We start from the raw sequence: 20,897 nt of genomic DNA on the forward strand, positions 1-20,897 counted from the left end.
TGTGCCTATGGGCACACATCAGGCAACAAGCATTAAGCTCCTACTATGTGCCAGGCACCGAGCTAAGCCCTGGGGATACAAAGAGGCAAGTGGCAGTCCCTGTCCTCAAGGAGCTTACAATCTAATGAGGAAGACAAGTGAAGGAACATCTACCAAGCAAGCTGTTACAGAAGAGATAACTGAGAGGGAAGGCAGAGGGATTAAGAGGGGCTGGGAGGCCAGACAGTAGAGATGAGGAGGAAGGGTATTCCAGGCCTGGGGATGGCCAGAGATAGAGGGGCTTGTCTGTGAAGCAGCCAGTAGGCCAGTGTCCCAAATTCCAAGGTGGCTGCACCAAATGGCCTCCTCTCCCACTCCTCCACACCTCATACTTTATGGAGAAAACCCTTGCCATCTCCTTAAGCCATCACCCTCCTTTTCTCAGCCAAATTTCACCAAACAGCTCTGTCCCAAATGCCTCCATTTCTCCTCTTCTCTTTCAAACCCTTTGCAACTGCCTTCTGACTTCATTCGACTAAAACCTCTCTCTCCAAAGTCGTCAACGATTTCTGAATTGCCCAATCTGATGGACCTTTCCTCCGCCTTCCTCCTCCTGGACCATCATTCCCCATCTCTTTACCTTCAGGCTGGTTGTCCCCTATGCCCAGAATGCTCCCCTTCTTCATTTCCATCTCTTGGAATTCCTGATTTTCTTCAAGAATCAGTTCAAGGCCCACCCACCTTCTGCATGAACCTCCCCCTGAGCTCCCCCCCTCCCCAACCTGACAGCTGCTCATTCTTTCCCTGCCTCCCAAACTCCCTGGTATTCATTTAAGTATGTATCCATAGGTCCTCTTATATGGACATGTTCTGCTCCCTCCCCCTTCCCCCAATTCAAGTAGAAGCTCCTTGAAGGCAGGGACCATTTCACTAGGGGTTGCTGGCATCTCCAGATAATTTCTGGCTTGGGAGACAAAAGGCCTTTCCTCTCCTTTCCACTCTTTTCTTCCCCTGCCCTTCCATGTACCCATGGCCTTACCACTATAGGCATCCTGCTGTCGCGTGAGGTCAGGGAGTGAGCCAGGTTGGGAAGGGAGTGACACGTGGTTGTGAAGGAGACTGGAGTTGCTGGGGAGGCCATCTTCAGTGTGACTGCTCCCTACCTATAGGACAATCAGAGGAATGGACCCAAGAACGTGGTCCTCCTTTGTCCCCCCTTACCTATGACCAAACACTTTGAGGACCACTCATTCCAAATGGAGCAGGGGACAAAGATTCCAGACACCAACGCTCACTGTGGGAAGAAGGCAGGGGCCTGCTTCTTTGTCCTCCACTTTTCCTAATCTGGGAAGAGGGTTAAAAGCCACAGCAGGGCACAGAGGATTCAGATCAGAGTTCAAAGCACAGTGGCCACTGTGCTACATCTCCTCTATGATAAGGGGAGAGTCAGACCCTTTATTGTGTGTCCAGGAATGGCCCCAGACAGCTTTGGGGCGGGCATCTACCCTGCCTCATCTGGTCCCTGCTCACCAAGCTTGAGTGCCGCCCCACCAGGGGTATGACGGAGGAGGAGAAGGCCTGGCTGAGGGTGCCCACAGCACCGCTGTGCCCTGGAGTGCCCCCAAGAATGCCATGCATGTCTCCCGTCTGCCCCACAGCATGACTCCTCAGCACGTGGATGGCTTCGTCTAAGTGATCTTCCATCTTGTTTTGCTGTTGGGGGTGAAGATGAGGAAGGAAAGAAGAGGTGGAATGAGGGTCTTCCCTTTGGCCTCCTCCTCACCCCCTGCTGTCTTGCCAAAACCAGAGACGGGGTGGGGCTGACTGTTCTCCTTCCAGCTCATGCTTTGTGGATCTGGGAAAGGGAACCCTATAGCCTCTGGAGGGGGAGGTTATTTCCCCAGGCTGTGGAACGGCAACCCCTCCTTCCCTCGGAGAAGTCAAGAGAACAAAGGAGAAAGCCTCTTCCACAGGGCTGGTTCCTCTGTCTGTCTCACACTCCCCCACCCCATGGCTATCAATGCTGGTACAAGCATACCCATCCCCACCTAGCCAGGTACCTCTATGCACAGAGGCATAGGCGGGAAGGTCTCTTTCCATGGACACTAAAGTCAACCCTATTTGGAGGAGAGGAGGGAGCCCAGGACAGCCCCTCTGGATATTCCATGGGTCTCCCCATCAGGTGGGCAGACATGCTTGCTTAGGGGATGGGAGAGGAGGAGGAAGCAGGGACACTCACTAAATTGTGAAGAGTTCCTTCGTAGCTGGGAGATAAGGCACCGGGTGCTCCTGGTCGGGGCCACTGGGATGTGCCTGAAACACAAGACTTGGGTTCAAATCCAGACTCTACTGCCGCTAAGCTGTAAAACCCTGGACAAGTCACTTCCCTCTGGGCCCCAATCTGCTCATCGATACAATAAAGAGGATTAGATTAGTTGATTTTTACATTCTTGACACACTATAAGCACTAAATAAATGCTGTTACGTTTTTTTCCCCCCATCTATTCACCCAAAGGTTTCTTCTGGCTTTGACCAACAATGTTCTAATGCCTGACAATCTGTGACCCAGAGGCCCAGCATTTTACAACAGAAAGGGGCTGATTTAAGAGTTCTGGGTTCAAAGCCCAGCTCCTACACTTACTAACTGGGAAACAATGCACTTCCCTCTCACAAAGCCTGTTTTCTCCTCTGTAATATGGGGATATCAGCACCTGTACCACCTAGACCCAGAACTGTTTTGAGGCAAGTGCCTGGTGTAAAAACTGGGGGTTTAGAATGTCTGATCATTTATCATTATGACCTTCAGACACCTGCAGGACCTACTCTTGCCACAGGGGGGCACCATTTACCCACCCAACAAAATTCAGCGTTGAACAAGAAATTCAGTGCTGCCCAGTGAGGGCTAATGGCATGTGGGAAAGCCTTTGGGGAATTGGGGGACCCACCCTTGTATCTCTCTCCTATAGTCCTCCCCACCCAGGTCTCCCCCCGTTCATCTTGGCAAGAATCAAACACCCCAAACAACGCCTCCACTAATAAGAAAGATTACAATGGACAACAGGAAAAATCTGAAAGGGACCAAGAGGGGGATTGGGCATGTGTGCCAAAGTCAACATAGCATAGGAAATCTGGAGTCCGACAACCTGGGATAAGTCTGACTCGACTCCTTAAGAACCATGTGGCCCTTTGGCAAAGCACTTAAACCTCTCTGGGACTCAGTTTACCCACTTGTAAAATGAGGTGGTTGGTCTTGCTTCAAATCCTATGATTCAATGTTAAAACTCAGGACAACAGGAGTGGTTGGAAGAAGCATCACTGTCCCTTTTGTGGACTAAACCTCATTTCCCTTCAGCCCCCAACCACAGAGCCACCATGGGGGGCTATGTGCAGGGAACCATTTCCCTGGGGGATGGGGGCAATCTGGGAGCAGTGTCTGGCTCCTAGAGGGTCAGAGAAATCAATTTCCCTGTTAACTCTCACTAAGGAAACTCAAGAAGGCAGTGGCCCCAGAATGAGTGGGGTCCCTCCCAGGGGTCAGCAGTTTAGCCTGGAGGGACAATTTGCTTGGATATCCAATAGTCTCCCTTATCCCATCTAGTGGTTCCTGGGGCTACTAGGGAGAGAGCTTCTGGGCCCATTTAGCGAAGTGAGAGTCAGTAAGGCTTATAGCAAGAGCGGAGGTGGCCCTGAAGGCACTGAGATGGCTGGTGGTGACCCCACCTACTGGGGGCCCAAAAGTATTTTTAACCTAACTGCCAGCCCTTCCAGAAACCCAGAGATTTCACTTCCCTCTCTCTCCAGCTGATCCTGGGGGGGAGGAGGATGTGAACAAAGCAGGGGACTGAGTACACACCTACAAGCTCCTTCTATAAAGATATCTAGATATGTGGGGGGGGGGGGGGGAGAGGGAGGTAGGAAGGGAAAGGGAGGGAGAGAGGGGGAGGACAGGGAAGAGGGATGGGGAGGGAGAGAAAAGAAGGGAGTAAGGAGGAAGGGGAAAGGAGAGAGAGAAGGAAGAAGAGGGATGGAAGGAGAGGGGGCAGGGAAAGGAAGGGCAGGGAGGAGAGGGAGGGAAGAAAGAAAGGGAGGGAAATGGAGAGGGAGGAGGGGAAGGAGAGGGAAGAGAGAAGGGATGTAGAGGGAGGAGGGAAAGGAAGGAAGAGGGGAGAGGGAAAGTGGTCCATTGTTGGAAGAGTAACACGACCATTTATGAGTATACGTGTCCATCTGTGCAGCTGTCATGGCAGGGAATGACTGTGTATGGAGTACACATATGGGCTACAGCATAGCAGGTCTGTGCACGAGGACCAGGATGGGTGGGGAGGTAAAGCAGAAAGCCTCTAGGCCTGGAATCTTGGGGCTCATCCCTGTGTTGCCACTGACTCGCTGTGTTCACCCGGACGTCACTCGGCCTTGCCCAGGCCCACTCTTCTGACCTGTATACTCCTTTCCTCGCCTCCTCCCCAAGGGTCAGTATATTCCAAGGCTGTGTGTCTGCAGCAGGGGAGGCAGGTTAGCGTGTGTGTGGGGAATGAGACCTGCTTCAGTGCTGAGGGGTTTCCATGACAGCGGGAGCCTATGTATTGGCGTGTCAGATCAGAGAGCATTGGCTGTGAGCACAGACAGGGATGTGTATGGGAGAGGGAAAGAATCTGGGCCACAATATAAAAGGTGGCTAGGCCCTGACCATTGGAAGCTTACTCTCTAAATGGGAGAGACACTACATTCAGGGGGACGAGCAGTGACAGGTGTGAGGACTCAGGGGATGGTGAGGGCCAGAGGTACAGTAATGGGATTTTGACTTGTTTTCAAAGTAAGAAGTAAAAAGAATGAGTGAGTATGCCAGAGGAAGAGGAGGAAGACAGCTGACCAGATACAGCAGGCTCTCAGCAACAGGCCAGCCCAGCCCCAGGCCATGTGGTCACTGCTTCGGGACCGTGTGGGAGAGGTGGGACATAAGATTACAGTGATGGGGGTGTGTACACATGGGGGCTACAGAAGTGTGGACAAGTTTGTGGACAAGTGAGGCTGTTCATACAGACGTGTCCATGTGTGCATGGGGAGGTGGTTGTCAGGCCAGGACACCCAGATTCAAACATCTCATTTATCTGATGTGTGACTCCAGGCAAATTACTTAACCCAGGGACTCAGTTTCCTCTTCTGTCAAAATGAGGCTAACACCATTAGCACTGCCTGCTTCTGCCAGGATATCTGAAGAACCCTTTAAGTTTTCTAAAAATAGAGGGGCAGGAATGTATAGAGAGGAAAGGTATATAGTGGGGGTGTGAGGGAGGGTAGGTATGTGTGCATGAGACAGCCCATCCCACAGACCCCCACAAACAGTTCTCAGCTTGTTCTGGGATGGTTGGTGGTGCTTGGCTGCTGAGCCTTGTTTTATGTAAGTGTGCTGAACATGGGGACACTCTCAAGGGTGGAATGGGCTGGGCACAAACCCACTACTCCAGGATGCTTCTGAATCAGTCCCACCACGCCTGAGACCCAAGGAGCCTTCCTAGGGCAGAACCCTAGAGAAGCTGACCCATGCCCTGCTCATGTGGCAGCACAATGGACTTCACCCCCCCTTCCTGGCTCTGGAGTGGGGCCTTCTCTGTTTTCTCCCTTAGTGAGACATTATTTCATCTCTAAAGTCTAGCACCAGGGCTTGGGGAGGGGGCCAGAGGCACTGGCTATGGCTGTGACTGGGGAAATTCACAGTCCATCCTTCCATGCTTTCCTGCCTGGTGCTTGGGGGTGGAGAAAGGGAGGTGACTGCTCTGCCATTGACAACTCAACAGCATGTACCTGTGCTAGCACCTGGGGATGCAAGAAGAGGTGTATTGGTACAAGTGGAAATGACTCTTGCTGAGTCAGAAGACCCAGGCCCAGACACTATCATCCATGCAATGGCAGGTGAGAACAGGACCTCGAGATGTCATGGGGGCCTGGCAAATGTGCTTTGAATTTAACAGGTGAATTCCCCATCCAGCCACCTCTTCAGTGGGCAGCTAGGAGATGCAATGGACAGAGCTCCAGGCCCCAGATGAGTCAGGAAGACTCATCTTTGGAAGTTCAAATCTGGCCTGTATGACCTTGGGCAAGTCACTTAACCTCATCCGCCTCAGTTTCCTCATAATTTGGAAAGGAAATGGCAAACCACTCTAGTATCTTTGCCAAGAAAACCCCAAGTGGAGTCACAAAGAGTTGGATATGCCTGAAATGACTGAACGACAAAAAACTACCCAGTAGGCCAGATATGTGAATGGGGTGACCAAAGGCAGATTTCTGCTGGGTCCCAATCCCTCCTGCCCCTCCCTCCCCCCATTTCTCTAGATCACATACATACCTGCAAGTCCCTGAGGGGAACCCACCGGGGTTGAGGGGTTAGAAGGAAAGTTATTGCTTGAGTGGTCTGGGGAATAGATCTAGAGAGAGGAGAGAGAGACACACACATTGTTCAGGTGGTACCCCTGAACTTGGGAGACATCTGGAGGCTGGTGGGCCATTATTTCCCCTCAATGTTGGATTACAAAACAAAGGAAACCAGGCAGATTCTCACTGATGGCTGGGGCTAAAGCCGTAGAGATGGTTTTTGACATATCACCATTATTGGGGCAGCTAGGTGCTGCACTGGTCCTGGAGTAAGGAGGACCCAGTTCAAATCCAGGCTCAGACACTCATTAGCTGTGTGACCCTGGGCAAATGACTTAATCTTAACTATCTCCAAAAAAGAAATTAAAAAAAAAATCACCATTATTACAGATTTATCTTTTTGTGGTTACTGGTAAGAACAGCAGGGACATTCCACTGTGCAGATCTGGAGACTTGGGTGTGAATTCTAGTTTTCCCAGTGTGACCTTAGAGCACTCATTTGTTCTGTGAATGGATAACCCCAAAGGTCTCTGAGGCAGACACTTGGAGGTGGAGGCCTGGGCTCACACTAGATCCCTGACATTCACTAGCCGTGGGACCATGAGTCTCCTCAAATGAGAACCTGGCTTCTCCCTGAGATGCAAGTCCCTGCCACGGCTGCTTTGGAAAGTGGAGGGAGGTAAAGAAATGGGAACATGGCTTCAGAGCTACCGCCTGGAGGGTTAAGTTTTTATCCTTGCCCTGTCTGTCCTCAGTCTGATGGCAAATGAAGCCATGGCAGAGGGGATGAATGGAGGCCCTGATAGGCCTGGTTACCACGGGGGACTGGAGCAGTGTGACCTGGAGGATGCTCCCAGGAGAGCATCCTGGATGTGGGCTAGGGAAATTAGCACCAGAGAGAGGAGCAAGGACCCCAGCTCTGAGGCAGAGAATCTGGGCTCAACTTCTGCCTACCTAGGTAATCTGGGGGAAATGCTAACTTCCCCGTAGAATGCCTCCAGAGCTGATTTTATGAGCAGCCCCAATGGCATCTCAGCCCAAGCCCCGCCCCCACCCCCATACTCCGTCATATGGCAATCCTTGGGTCAGGGCGTAGATGAGGTCTGGGCAGGCAGGGGGAGGGGGTGGCCCAAGGGAGAGGACAATGGTGAGGGGAGGTATGGGCACAGTCATCGAATGTGAGGCCCCCCAGTGCCACTGTTCCCACCATGCCTTTCGCTTCCTGACACATACACCCGGTGCTCTCAGTTTCAGCCACCTTAGGGCTACTGTGGTGAGGCTGTGGGGGGAAGCCGTGATAGGGGGAGAAGGAAACGGGACTACCTACAAAGTGGCAGAGCTCAAGGGCAGCTTCAGTGAGCTGCTGGGAGTATGGGCTCCCAAGCTCAGTCGGGGGGAGCAGGAGGGAGAGCCTCCGGTGCTGTCTGCTCTCACGGTCAGTGGACTCTGGGAGCTGGGGCACGGAACACTGGCCGGGGAGCCCGAGAGAACAATAATGAGGAGATACATGTGAGGAGCCTCAGACCCCCTTTCATCATCCCAGCAGCCACCCCTCCCACCATCTGAATGAAGGGTCTCAGGAGGGAAAGGCCGGGCCAGCTCCCTGCCGTGCCTACCACTGGGCTTGGGGAGCACTCTCCCCTTCCCAACACAAGGGAAAGGGAACCACGGCACCCTTCAAGGGGGCAAAGGGAGTCCTAGAGCCTGAAGCACTCTTTCTGGGCTTACACAAATCTGTCTCTTAAATTCCCTAGTCCTGCCCATCACTATCCCAGGGGAGAGAAAACTGGCAGAAGCAGCTCTTACCGAAGCCAGTGCCTTCCCAAGTGCATCTCCAGAGCTACCAGCTGTAGTCCCTCTGTTACCTGTGATGGAGGAAAAAAGGAAGGCACAAGTCACCCCACCTCCTCCCATATCACTGAAGAGACACCTCCTCCTACTAGACATAGAAACTCAAGTGCTGGAGGGTACCCTGGAACATGGAATGTCAGAGCTGGCAGGGCCCTTAGGACAGAGACTGTAGGAGCTGGGAGGGCCCTTAGAACCCAGGATGTCAGAGCTGGGAGGACCCTTAGAACCCAGGATGTCAGAGCTGGGAGGACCCTTAGAACACAGGATGTCAGGGCTGGGAGGGTCCTTAGAACACAGGATGTCAGAGCTGGGAGGGTGCTTAGAACACAGGATGTGAGAGCTGGGAGAATCCTTAGAACACAGGATGTCAGGGCTGGGACGACCCTTAGAACACAGGATGTCAGAGCTGGGAAGGCCCTTAGAATAGAGAATGTCAGAGCTGGTAGGGTCCTTAGAACACAGGATGTCAGAGCTGGGAGGGCCCTTAGAACAGAGAATGTCAGAGCTGGTAGGGTCCTTAAAACACAGGATGTCAGGGCTGGGAGACTCAGAACCCAGGATGTCAGAGCTGGGAGGGTCCTTAGAACACAGGATGTCAGAGCTGGGAGGGCCTTTAGAACATAGAATGTCAGAACTGGGAGGGACCTCAGAGCCCATAATGTCAGAGCTGGGAAGGCCCTCAGGACACCTCAGAGAGATGAAGGCACTGGACATGTCCACTATCAGACAGCCATGACCAAGAGGGAAGAGGAACCTAGTCCCTTGATACCTAAGCCCAAGTCTGCCTTCCTCTACTCTGCTGACTCAGCTTAAAGGGGACAGGGTCACACAGTGAGCCAGACAGCAGCACACCTGGGACTAGCACCCAGATCCTGATCGATGCCCCTGGCTCCCACCCCTGGCATCAGACATTTAAAATATTCTGCTTCATCCTGGATCCACTTAAGCTGGGGAATATAAGAATGAGCCAGGTAGGAGAAGGAAAATCCAGTGGTAGGAACAAAGCGGTACCTACCCATGATGCTGTCTGTCCCGCTGATTGGTGGTGTGTGGCTTGAGACGCTGCCATAGGGAGCGGTGGTGGAGGAGAATCCAGACACTGACGGGATTCCACCATTGACTTCCCCTGAATGCATCTGGTAGTTCTTAGGAAGGCCGCCGCAGAAGCGGAGGGAGAAGGAGAGAGGGGTCAGATGGCTAAAGCCAGACAGAGACCAAGCTCCTAAGCCTTAGGGGCAGTTTTCTAATCTGTTCAGGGACTCCCTGGGGAATGGGAAGGCATTTTCTTTAAGGCAGGGGTTACATTCCGCTATCCCCCCTGCATAGGCTTGCTTCAGGCAGTAACCACAGGGAGGGGAGAGTTTTCCAAGGGATTTTCTCTTACCATTCGTTCATGCTGGTGTAAGTTACTGAAGCCGCCGCTCTGAGGGAGAGGGGAAGGGGAGCTGCCCAGCATGGGGGGCGCATAGTTGGACTGGTTCATGGTGCCTGATGGGCTCCATAGGTCCGCTGAGTTGTGAAGTCCATCTGCAGGGAGCACAGGGTCAAAGTCAAGGGAGCAACGTGTAGAATTAGAGTTACAGGCCTACAAAGGTGGTCCCCATGTTTTTATCTACCTACTTTTCCAACACTTTTTACCTGGGGCCATTTCTGATTCACAGCCCATCTCAGCAGCCTTTAGATCTAGGCTAGACTGAGCCCTAATCCCCAACAGAACTATGACCTGGATCCTGGACTGAGGGCTGCCCAGTCCCAAAGGGAAGGCTGACTCCCACGGGTACCCCCAAAAGGCAAGCCCTGATCTCCTAGACAGCAGTATCCTGGCTCCCAGCCCACATGATGGGCAGCGAGGCCTGACCCTACATGTGCTTGGTAGTTAGGAAAGCAGGGTGTCTTCCTCTCTCTACCTCACAGCACCATACCTGGCATGTAGAAGGCTGCAGGGTACACAGTACTGGCAGGTTTGGAGGAAGTGTATCCCGTGGGGTCTCGGCTGTAGTCATCACCTGAGTTGGAGGGATACACCTGCCAAGGAAGAGATTCAATGAGAAGGAAAAGTACCAAATGTCCAGCCCTCCTTCTCCTCAGGAGGCAGGCAGCAGGTGCAGCGGGCAGAGGGCTAGACCTGGGGACTGGAATAGCCCAGTTGGAATCTTGCCCAAGATATTGACATCAGGCAAGTCATTTACCCTTTCTCAGCCTCAGTTTCCTCTTCTGAAAATGAGGGCAATGATAGCATTTATACCTCACTGAGCTGTTAAGGGGCTCCAACAAGATCATTTGTATTCTCTGCAAACCTTAAAGGCCCATGTAAATGCTACTCCCAACCCTGTTTCTGGGGCCAACAGACTTGCCATTCACCAAGGGAAACAGACAGGGTTACTGGGTTGCCTTCTCCCACCCCCTGGATTCCCCCTTGGCCCAAGCTGGAGGATTTTCAATTTTTCCACAAGTTCCTCAGGAGTCTGGGGAGATTGTTGGGGAGAGGGATGATAAAGAGCTCCACTTCCTTGGGCAAGAAATAGTGGAGGGAAGGGAGAAAGAAGAAAGATGGAAAGGAAGCAAAGAAAAAAATGGAAGGAGAGAGATTACAAAAGGAGCCTGTATTGTGGCAAAACCTTGCTAAGACTGGAGTCAGGAACGTGGGTTCCAGTCCTGGTAGTGGTACAACTCATTGGATGGCTGTAAGTCACTTTTCTACTCTAAATTTCAGTTTCCTAATGTGACATTTCCTGTTCTAAGGGCCCTCCCGGATCTGCCATCCTGTGCTCTAAGTGCCTCCCAGCTCTGCCATCCAGTGTTCTAAGGGCCCTCCCAGCTCTGACATCCTGGGTTCTAAGGCATGGCTCCCTCCCTCCACTCTAGTCTCTCAGCTATAAAATGGGGCCAATAGCACCTGTCGACCCTCCAATGAAGGTTTAATAGTGATAAAGCACTTTAGGAGTGTTAAAATGCCAGTAAAACAGCAGTAATGATTATTCTCTAAAGTTCCCTTTGAGCGCCAGCAGTGAAAGGGGAGGGAAGGATGAGCAGCTTGGCCTGAAGCCCCAAGAGGGCTCTTCTCCCATCAGCTCCCTTTGTGGTCTGCCTTCTCTCCCTGGGGGCTGACTGAGCCAGAAGGGATGTGTGATCAAGAAAAGTTAGGAATAAAGACCCCCATAAGATCTCTTGGCAGGCCCCCTCTGGCCTCTTCTCCTGCCCCCAGCCTTCAAGTACCTGGGTGGGGAACAGAGGCAGGCCCTGGGTGGGGCCCAGGATTCCTGCTTCCCTTATTGCCCCTCCCCCATCTCCAGGCCCCTCCAGTTTGGGAGAATGGGAGTGAGTCCCCCTGCATGGGCCTCCTTCTGCTGTGGGCGGGGGGGCTGGGGTGGCCCAGATCCCTTACACTGAGATTCAGTTACATTTTCAGCAGATGGTAACTTAGGTTTTAGAGGCCCCAGCAAGGGCAAGCTAATAGTGGGTTGGGTTTTTATTTTTTTTGTGGTCTCTGTTTGGAAAGGGTGGGGGTTGGGGTGGGAAAGGGAACAGGATTTCTTTCTCCCCTCCTCCCTTTTTAGGACACCTTCTTTGAGAATGCTCTGGGATTAGTTCAGTACCTGGGGACTAGCAGCTGAGGAACTCCTCCCCCCACCCTCCAGCCTAACCATTCACAAAGTTTCTCTTTCCTTCCTCCTTTGATCAAGGCTATGAAAGTGACTTGGCCAACCCGCTGGACCTGGGACTCCCCCTGGGCTCGGCCAGATGCGGAGAGGAAGCTAGGCTGGGCTGAGGCCAGGAGAAGCAATGGGGTCAGGATGGCCTTGGCCAGCTGGGTCTATGTCGGGAATTTCTGAAATCCAACCCCATGGACTAGGCCTGGGACCCCTTCCCCAATCATGATGGGAATGTCCATTTTTCTCTAAGAGGTCCTTTCCTCATAAACCTATTAGGCCTATTGTGAAGTGTCACCTCTACTTTAGAGATAAGGAAATTGAGACATTCCCATTCTCCCTCCACAAACTGAAACCAGGTCATCCCAGCTCTGGACCCAGCCTGCCACCATTTTTATCTGAAATGCAACGGACCAAAAGCAGGGCTGGCAGTCATGAAACCTGGGCTTGAGTCTGGCTATGCCCCTGGCTAGACAGATGGCCTGGGGGTGGTCCCGACTGCATTTCTGGGGGTTCAATTTATCCTTCTGTAAAATAAGACGGGACTAGGTGACTGCTACAGTTCCTCCCAGTCCTGCCATTCAGTGTTCAACATAAGGTCTCTCTCAGGCATGACTTTCTCTGTTCTAAGGACCCTCCCAGTTCTGACATCCTGAGTTCTAAGGGCCTTCCTAGCTCTGACATTCTGTGTTCTAGGGGCCTAGATGGCTTTAAAATGAGTTGATTCTCCAAGGTGGCTGGTAAGGGAAGAATGCAAAACCTGGGATTTAAGAAGAGGGAAGAGACCTCAGGTGGGTGGTGTGTAGGCCTGGGCCAGTTTGGGTGCACAGGGGGAAATGAAGCCTCTTTTCCTCTGGCAGAGAGGTGGGGGTAGAATATGTGACACCAAGGAGCCCAGAAACGAAGGGAATGAGAAGGGCTACAATGAACAAGAATTCAGCAAATTGACTTTTTCTATAATTTGATTAAATAGCGGGAGCTGGGAGAGCCGAGCCTGTCTAAGAGCTCTGTGCCATCTGTCGGGCCCTGGCCCCCCGCCAAGGCTTCATGCAGCTGTGCTGCAAGGGAGGGGTGGTGGGGGATTGGGGAGGGGAGAAGGGGAGTGAGTGCGTGTGTGTGTGTGTGTGTGCGCGTGTGTGTGCTGGTGGTGCTACTGGGAAGCTCCTTGAAGTGCAGATGTGGGGGGAGGCAGGGGAGAGCCCCTCTCCTCTACCATCAGTGCTCCCTTCCCTCCCTCCAAAGCCCAGTGACTTCTCTGGGGTGGGGGGTGGGAGGAAAGGGTGTCAAGGGGGGTAGAAGAGTCAGGTTTCAGGCCTTGGCCACTCTTCCCTCTTGCCTTTCCCACTCCTTCTGTTCTCTGCCTTAGCCTGCGCCCCCAAATCCCCAGGTAACCTAAAGTCTGCTCTTTTTCCCAAATGACAAACTGGCCCTTCAGTGTGCCACTGGATAAGACCTGCTCCTTTGTCTGGGACTCAACTCCTGCCCCCCCAACCCGGGACTGAAACTGACATCAGACTAGATGGTGGCGGACACTCCCAGAGAAGATATTCTCAGATCCTCTTTGGTTCTCTGGACAGGCAGTAAAAGGGACTGATTTGAGGCAGAGAGCCCAGGTTTCATACCTGGCTGTACCCATGACTCGCTCTGTCACACTGGCAAATCACTTTTATCTCTGAGACTCAATTTCCTTATCTATAAAATGGTAGTTGGGGGAAGGGTGGTGGTGGTGGTGGTGAGGGAGAGACCAAACATCGGAGTGGGAACATGGCAAGAGACTATGGCAACCCCCATCCTCAGAACAGGACTCGTAAACTGTCCAAGCTGCAAGGCACCTGAGAAATACTCCACCATGTGACAGATGGGCATGGGATTCGCTTGTGGTCACGCAGTCACTTAGGGCTGGGGGAGAGCCAGGATTTGACCTCTGATCATCTAAGCCTAAGTCCAACCATCTTTCCATTACACCACAGTCTTCAGGAGGAGGACAGAGGTCCCCACCCGTCCTGAGACAACTGCCTGGAGCCCTGAGCTGGCACAGTGGGCTGTGATTCATGCCAAGGGGCTGCAGTCATATGCCCACATGTGGACTGGACACTCCAGCAGACATATCTATACGAGCTAACAAACATGGAAGGGAGACCTCAAGAAAAAGTGGTCTTTTATGACAACCATGTTGGCCCAGGTCACACAAGGTTAACTCTGCTGTGGAACGTGGACAGGCACGGCACGGTGAGATCATTCACTAGTAATTGTTTTGCTCCCCTGTTAGTGGGACCCCTGTGTGCATGGCTGGAAGATACCCCAGGAATCCCTGCCAGGAGGGAGGCCATCACAGAGGGCCAGGGAAGGCTCCTAGGCTCTGGAGACAGTGGACCTTTTGGGCAGTGCACAGACCAGAGGTCAGAGAACCGGTGCTCCCCTGGGAAGGCAAGGAGAGGCTCCATTATGGCCAGATGTCAAATGGGAAGGACTCTCAATAATAAAGACTAAACTGCTATGGAGCTATTCCTCCTTTCTGGGCCTCAGTTTTCTCATCTGTAAAATGGAGTGGATGATTTCTAAGGTCTTAGCTCTAATAATTTACGTTATGCATTCCGAGGGCTCTGACATCCTGGGTTCTAGGGTTCTTCCCTATATATTCTGATAGATATTATGATGCTCTGATGTTCTCAGAAGAAGGTGGTACTTATGGTAACACTCCAGGTCTACATTTAACCACTCAGCTAAATAGGACCGAGGCCTGGGAGTAGGGCCCTGTGTGGGCATCTCCTGGGGTGGAAGCATGGTGGCAGGACCCCTCCCCGCCAATACGGACTTCCTATGTAACAGATACCCAGGTCCTGTGATCTCCTCCCCACAGCCACCAAGACTGGCTTACTCACCGAAGAGGGGAGTCCTGGAGGCACCTTCCGCACCTTCTTAGGTTGTCCATCTATCCGGGCAGAGGCAGGAGAAAACAAACCAAAAACCGTGAAACCACAGGAAATGTTCACCTTTGCTCATGCAAAGCAAATAGGATTTCAAACCCCTCTGCCAATGCCTACCAGCCATGGTCTGGAACATCCTCACCACTCCCCCCCCCCCCCCCCCCCCCCAGCTTCCCTCTCTCCTTCAATGCCCAGCTCAGGACTCCCCTCCTGGCAGGAAGCCACCAGCCATCCCATGATATGGCCTCAGACGACACTCAGGGTGGTACCATATGTTTGGAACTTGGTCAGCATATAACCTTCCGTTGCCTTCTAATTATTTCAAGGCTTATAAACCACTCAGTTTCACCCTTACCAGCTGTGTAAAATTATCTAGTGACCTTAGCTTGGTCATATGTAAAGTGGAGATCATGATATTTGTACTACCAGCCTCACTGTGGGGGAAGAAAGGACTTTCTAAATACCTTAAAGTATAGAAGGGGGAGTGTTATCCCCATCATCATCATTCCTATCTCTATAACCAGATGGGGAGCTCCCCAGAAGCACAGGCCACGGGGCCTCCTCCTTTCTCACCCACAGTACCCTGAAGAAGGCTGGGCACGCAGAAGTGGGAGTCTGGGTATGCAGAGTGTGAGATAAGGAGTGCCAGGGCACATAGCAAGGGCACCCCTCTCTTCTTATCCCTGAAGGGGGTAGGATTTAGAGCAGAAAGGAACCTTCAAGGGCATCCAGACTATATCCCTTATTTTGCAAATGAGGGGACAGAAAGCTAGAGATGAAGTGACTTGCCCCAGTCACACTGGCAATAAGGGCCTGAGACTAAATTTGAATTCGGGCCTTCCTGGTGGCAAGATGAACTGGGATTCAAACTTAGAATTCAAATTCTAACTCTGAGGTCAGCACTTTCCACTGGATCGCACACCTTGTAGGGTGGGGGCCCAGTACAGGGCTGAGGTCAGAGCAAGCCTCACTGCCCCACGTACCCTTGGCCTACTCAGCCCAGTGCCATGACGGCAAAGCAACCACAAGTTAAAACCAGCCACTGGTCCAATCTGCCATTCACTCACTGACCCACAGTGTAGACCAGCTAGGGAGAGGGAGTCCTGGGCTCCCATGCTTAGGGAGATTACACACCGGTTGAGGGCCGACAGCCTGACAGAAAAACCATAACTCTGAAGAATGGAGGTCTGGCTCCTCCAGCTGCTAACTGTGCGGCCTTGAGTAAGACTCATGTCGGAGTCTCAGTTTCCTCATCTATAAAAATGGAGACAGCAAATCTCAAACACTCAAGGCCTGAAGTCAGGGAGATATGAGTTCCACAATTATATGCTTTGTGACCCTGGGCAAGTCACTAAACTGCTGCCTGCCTCATTTTCCTCATTTGTAAAATGGGGCTAATAATGACACCTCCCCCTCAGGGTTTGTTGTGAGGAACTAATGAGATAATACTTGTAAAGCACTTTGCAAACCTTAAAGCACTATATAAATGTGATAATTATCATTAGTACCAGTGGCAGTGGCAGTGAGAATAGTAATAGTAGATAATATACTACCACTACCAATCTCCCCCAGAGCTAACATGAGGAAAGCACTTTGTAAACCTATGTGCCTTGAAAAGGAAGTTTTGCTGCTACTACTGTGGATTCTGAGGCAATGAGACCTCCCCCCTGTACCAAAAGTGCACAAGATCAAGGAAGGAGGGGGGAGAAAGTTCCCAGAAAGGGAACTTGTCCTGGGACCTCTCCTTCCTCAGGTCCTCCTTGAATCCATCCCCCAAACCCCGACTCAAGGCACACTTAGGGGTGCGGAGGAGGGAGAAGTATTTGATATGGTCCCTTTGCTGCTTGAGGATAACAAATTTATTGGCCATATGAGTGTCTCTCTGGAAGACAGCAATGTAAATACAGCTTCACTTGCAGGATCAAGACGTAAAATAATTTCCGAGGGGTGAGGGGTGAGGGGCGAGGGGTGCGGCTTCCCTAGGAGGGAGGATCAGAGAGGAGTGTACCGTCCCAGCCTCCAGAGTGATGAGGCTGGCCAGCATCTGATAACCCGCGGCCTCTGGGACACACCTGGCCCAGCTTCACATGCTTTACTCATCCTCTGGGCTAGGCTGGGAGGGTGGTTACTAGGAAAAAGAACAAAGGCTAACATCTAAAAAGAGCTGGAAGGCTGGGAATAGAGCACTTCACGTATATATTATCTTGTTTAACCACCCTGGGAGGTAGGTGCTATTGCTGCACCCATTTTACAGACAAGTAAACTGAAAGACTGAGTGTGGTTAAATGCCTTACCCCAGGGTCATTCAAATGGGGTGACTCCAGCACAGTATCTCCTATGTTTGGGGAAGGTAGAGAAGCGGCTCTCTTTGGGAACCTGGACCAGCTGAAGGAACTGGGCATGCTCAGCCTGGGCTGGGGGTGTGTGTGTGTGGGGGGTGTACCATACATGATTTCTATCTTGCAGTGTTAGAAGGATTAGTAAGACTGCTCTTCTAGGCCCCAGAGAGAAGAACTAAGAATAGTGGGTGGAAGCCATTGCTGATGGGACAGATTCTCCAGCCCAATGGAAGGGAAAATTCACCAGCCACCAGCGCTGTCTCCAAGTGGCCTGGGCTGTCCTGGGGAATCACCATGCTGAACCTTCCAAGGAAGCGCAGAAGTCACCTAGTCCAAATTCCTCATTTTACAGATTAGGAATCTAGCCCTGAGAGGTCAGCGGCAGATCTTACAGTCAGAAGGCATCTTGTCCAACCTGTCTGGGAACAGGAATCCCTTGGACAACGTAGCTCAGCAAACACTTATTAGGCACCTACAATATACTCTTTCTAGCAGAGGCTCAATACTGATCTGATGATCTCCCAAGGCAGTACCCCCCCAATCCACTATAAGCTCCTTTACTAATAAGTAAATAACAATAAGTAATAATACTATAATATTATAAATAATAATAAGTAACGATCTTCTGAGACACATTCTTTAACCCAAACAGGGGGAGGGCTTTAATGGAGGATGAGGCAAGCACATTGGCTAGCTAGATTCAAGGCTATGTCATCCAGTGGCAACCTGGGGAGAAAGCCAGAGATGGTTATTTATATACAGCGTCTGAAGATCTGAAAAGGGCTTTCTTTAGTTATTATCTTAACCCACTGTTGCAGGCAGGTGCCATTACCGTTCTCATTTTAGAGATGAGGAAACTGAGTCTGAAAGTAGTTATGTGACTTGCCCAGGGTCCCACAGCCAGGAAGTGGCTGAGACTGGATTTGAACTCAGGTCCTCCTGACTCTAGGCACAGCGATCTATGGGACTTTCTATCTCTGGAGGGGAATCCTATTCAAGGCCAGGTGGGACTAGAGGCTCTTTTTGTTCATTTCCGGCTGAGATTTTGGGTTTCCAATTCTAGCCAGGACTCACACTCACTTCAGCAGGAATGCTTCCCCAGTTTGGGCCATAATTTCTCCATCTGCTAAATCACCTCTGGCCTTCCCCAAGTTGCTGCTAAGAGGGACTGGGGTAAGGAAGCCCCTGTCTGAGTGACTCCTGGGTTCTGTTACTTCAGGTACTGACTGTGGTTGGGAGTGAATCTTCCCATCGGGTCAGGCGGGCATCTGGGCAGGGCGGGCAGGGTAGGAGGCAAGATCAGAGCGTTCTGAGCATGAACATTTATTGCTCTGCTGATAAGCATCAAATGGCAGTTGGATTCACCGTTGCCATAGCTGGACACGGCCCTTAAGGAAACCGGCTGCCAGCATAAGGACTGGCCCCATTTTTAAAGGAGGGGGAGGGAGCTAAGGGGGCAGAAAATGTGGATTGCAACCAGGTCAACCAGTCCCACAGCCCTGTCTGATCTGGCTGGTCATTGGTCAGCTGGCACCCAAGAGTAAAGCAGCATTGGTCTGGGTCCACGCAATGAACACAGGAGCTCTGGGCACTCAGGCACATAGCCTCTGAGTGTGGGGGAGCTGGCTACACCATGGCCTGGACCAGACTGGACATTAGGAATAGTAGGACTCAAAGCCTACCTGTGACACTTCCTGTCTATGTGATCTGGGCAAGTCACAGAAAACTCTCAGCCTCAGTTTAACTCATCTCTAAACTGGGGGTAACAACGGTACCCACCTGGCAGGGTGGTCACCTTGCTCCAAAGGGCAATGTATGGAAAGCACCTGGTTACCCTCAAAGCATTCTGCACACGTGGGTTTTTACTAATAGTCCCAGAACGCCACCCCATCATTCTTGTGACCCTTCTTTTCTTTCTTGGGCTCAGGGTTCATATCACCACCTGTTACATCCTTTCCATGTTACTGCCTCCATGAACCATCCCCACTCTGTAAGACCTGGAAGTCATCTCTCCCCCTCCTCAGCTCTTGGGGTGCTCTGTACCCCATTTCTGCAGAAATTAGCCACAAATATGCCAAGGATCTGTTATTTCATGAGCATGGGGAGCTCCTTGTAAGGGAATTCCTTCCACCAAAAATAATCATCAAGAGCTGGTCTATAAACTTAGCAGGAGTAATGACTGAGAGGAACCTTTCCCTGGCCACCACTGCTCACTCCCACCTGGTGCTGGATTTGGATGGCCCTACCTGGCCAGAGGCGTATTCACACCCTCCCCTCTCTCATCTTTACCCAGAGCCCTGCTCCATTCTGACCATTCAGCCTACTACCGCTTCCTAAGGGTCAGCAGTTGGACGTGGCTGCTCATGCCCCTGGGGTGAACACAGGTTACTTCTGTTAAAGATAGAAGACCACCAGGTCTTATTATCTACCCTGGTGCTGCCCCTGAAGGTCCGTGGGATCTCACCACCTACTCCACCACTACACCCTCCCAAAACCCAGCCATTATTATCCTACTGGCGGCTATACCTCAAGGCCCCTCAGGCTTTGTCTCCTATCCAAAGGTCTGCTGGACCTGCCCATCTGCCCCATGCCCCAGCCTTCCTATATTGTATTGTTTCCCCTTATCCTGGAAGGCAAAGACTAGAGGACTTTTCGATCTGTATCTCCAAAGGCCGGCACATGGGAGAGTGCGAAATACTTTTTGCATTCTGTTTTCCATCAAGTTTTAAGAAGCTGGGGGGCCCTGAGGGCTGAGTCACTTGCCCAGGGCTAGGCTCCAAAGGAATGACAAGATGCAGGTGCTCCTGACTTTAGATTCAGCCTTTTCTCTAACATATCAGGCCACCTTCTGTGATCACACTGGAAACTGAATTATATTGGTCTGTCTCCCCTACTAGAACATAAGCTCCATGAGGGGAGGGACCATGTCTCAGTTATGGACTAATAAATGTCTGTTGAAAGCAAAGATATCTTTATCTTCCATCCCAGAGGCTAGCACATATTTCATTGGTGGGGACATTTACTAGCAGAACGACAAGGGATGGGTCCCTTGGCCTATCTGAGCCTCAGTTTCCTTATCTGTAAAATGAGGTCTGGAGGCAGCTGGTGGCTCAGTGGCCAGACATTAGGAAGACATGAGTTTAAATCCAGCCTCAGACACTTACTAGTTGTGTAACTCCAGAAAAGTTACAACTCTATTTGCCTCAGCTGGAGAAGGAAACAGTAAACCATGCCAGTGCCCAGGAAATCCCAAATGAGGTCATGAAGGATTGCACAATGACTAAAACCAACTGACCAACAACAACAAAATGGGGGCTAATACCACCTGTAATGCCTGAGCCATAGGATTGTTGTGAGGATCTTGCAAACACACCTGTATACAAAAAACACCTTCCCAAATCTGTACAGAAATTACAAATGCTCCTGCCATCATCAGTAAGTTATCGACTAAAAAGAAAAACCAGAAGTTAACGTGATACAATTAGAATGACTGAGTTTGAATACATAATTCCTTCCTTTTCTGCAGAGGTGAGGGACTATGGGTGTGGATCACTGCATACCCTTGACTCTGGTGTTACCTCCTCCATGAAGCCTTTCCCGAGTCCTTCCAGCTACCACTGCAGCTACCTTCCAGCTCACAATTACCTTGCAATTAGTGTGTGTGTGTGTGTGTGTGAGAGAGAGAGAAAAGAGTATGTGTCTAAGAGTGTATGTGTGAAAATGAGAGAGAGACAGAGAGAGAGAGAGAGAGAGAGAGAGAGAGAGAGAGAGAGAGAGAGAGA

The 20,897-nt window shown here is 51.4% G+C and overlaps 1 protein-coding gene across 10 annotated transcripts in view; it reads right to left on the bottom strand.

The window, feature by feature from the left end:
• TCF3 (transcription factor 3) overlaps positions 1 to 20,897 on the bottom strand; it is a 104,969-nt gene that overhangs the window by 17,382 nt on the left and 66,690 nt on the right. For 9 of the 10 annotated variants that reach the window (XM_069070479.1, XM_069070396.1, XM_069070549.1 and 6 more), the window contains 9 exons: positions 14,732 to 14,781; positions 10,122 to 10,224; positions 9,584 to 9,726; positions 9,215 to 9,344; positions 8,155 to 8,213; positions 6,323 to 6,401; positions 2,219 to 2,292; positions 1,510 to 1,692; positions 1,019 to 1,142 (listed from right to left, as the gene is read on the bottom strand). In XM_069070479.1, coding sequence (XP_068926580.1) covers positions 1,019 to 1,142; positions 1,510 to 1,692; positions 2,219 to 2,292; positions 6,323 to 6,401; positions 8,155 to 8,213; positions 9,215 to 9,344; positions 9,584 to 9,726; positions 10,122 to 10,224; positions 14,732 to 14,781 — 945 coding nt within the window. The remainder of the gene's footprint in view (positions 1 to 1,018; positions 1,143 to 1,509; positions 1,693 to 2,218; positions 2,293 to 6,322; positions 6,402 to 8,154; positions 8,214 to 9,214; positions 9,345 to 9,583; positions 9,727 to 10,121; positions 10,225 to 14,731; positions 14,782 to 20,897) is intronic. The other variant, XM_069070575.1, reaches the window with a different exon arrangement.

Source organism: Petaurus breviceps, unplaced genomic scaffold, assembly GCF_028583685.1.
Source record: "Petaurus breviceps papuanus isolate PSGF00001 unplaced genomic scaffold, PetGlider_PUasm1.0 108, whole genome shotgun sequence".
Taxonomy (NCBI): domain Eukaryota; kingdom Metazoa; phylum Chordata; class Mammalia; order Diprotodontia; family Petauridae; genus Petaurus; species Petaurus breviceps.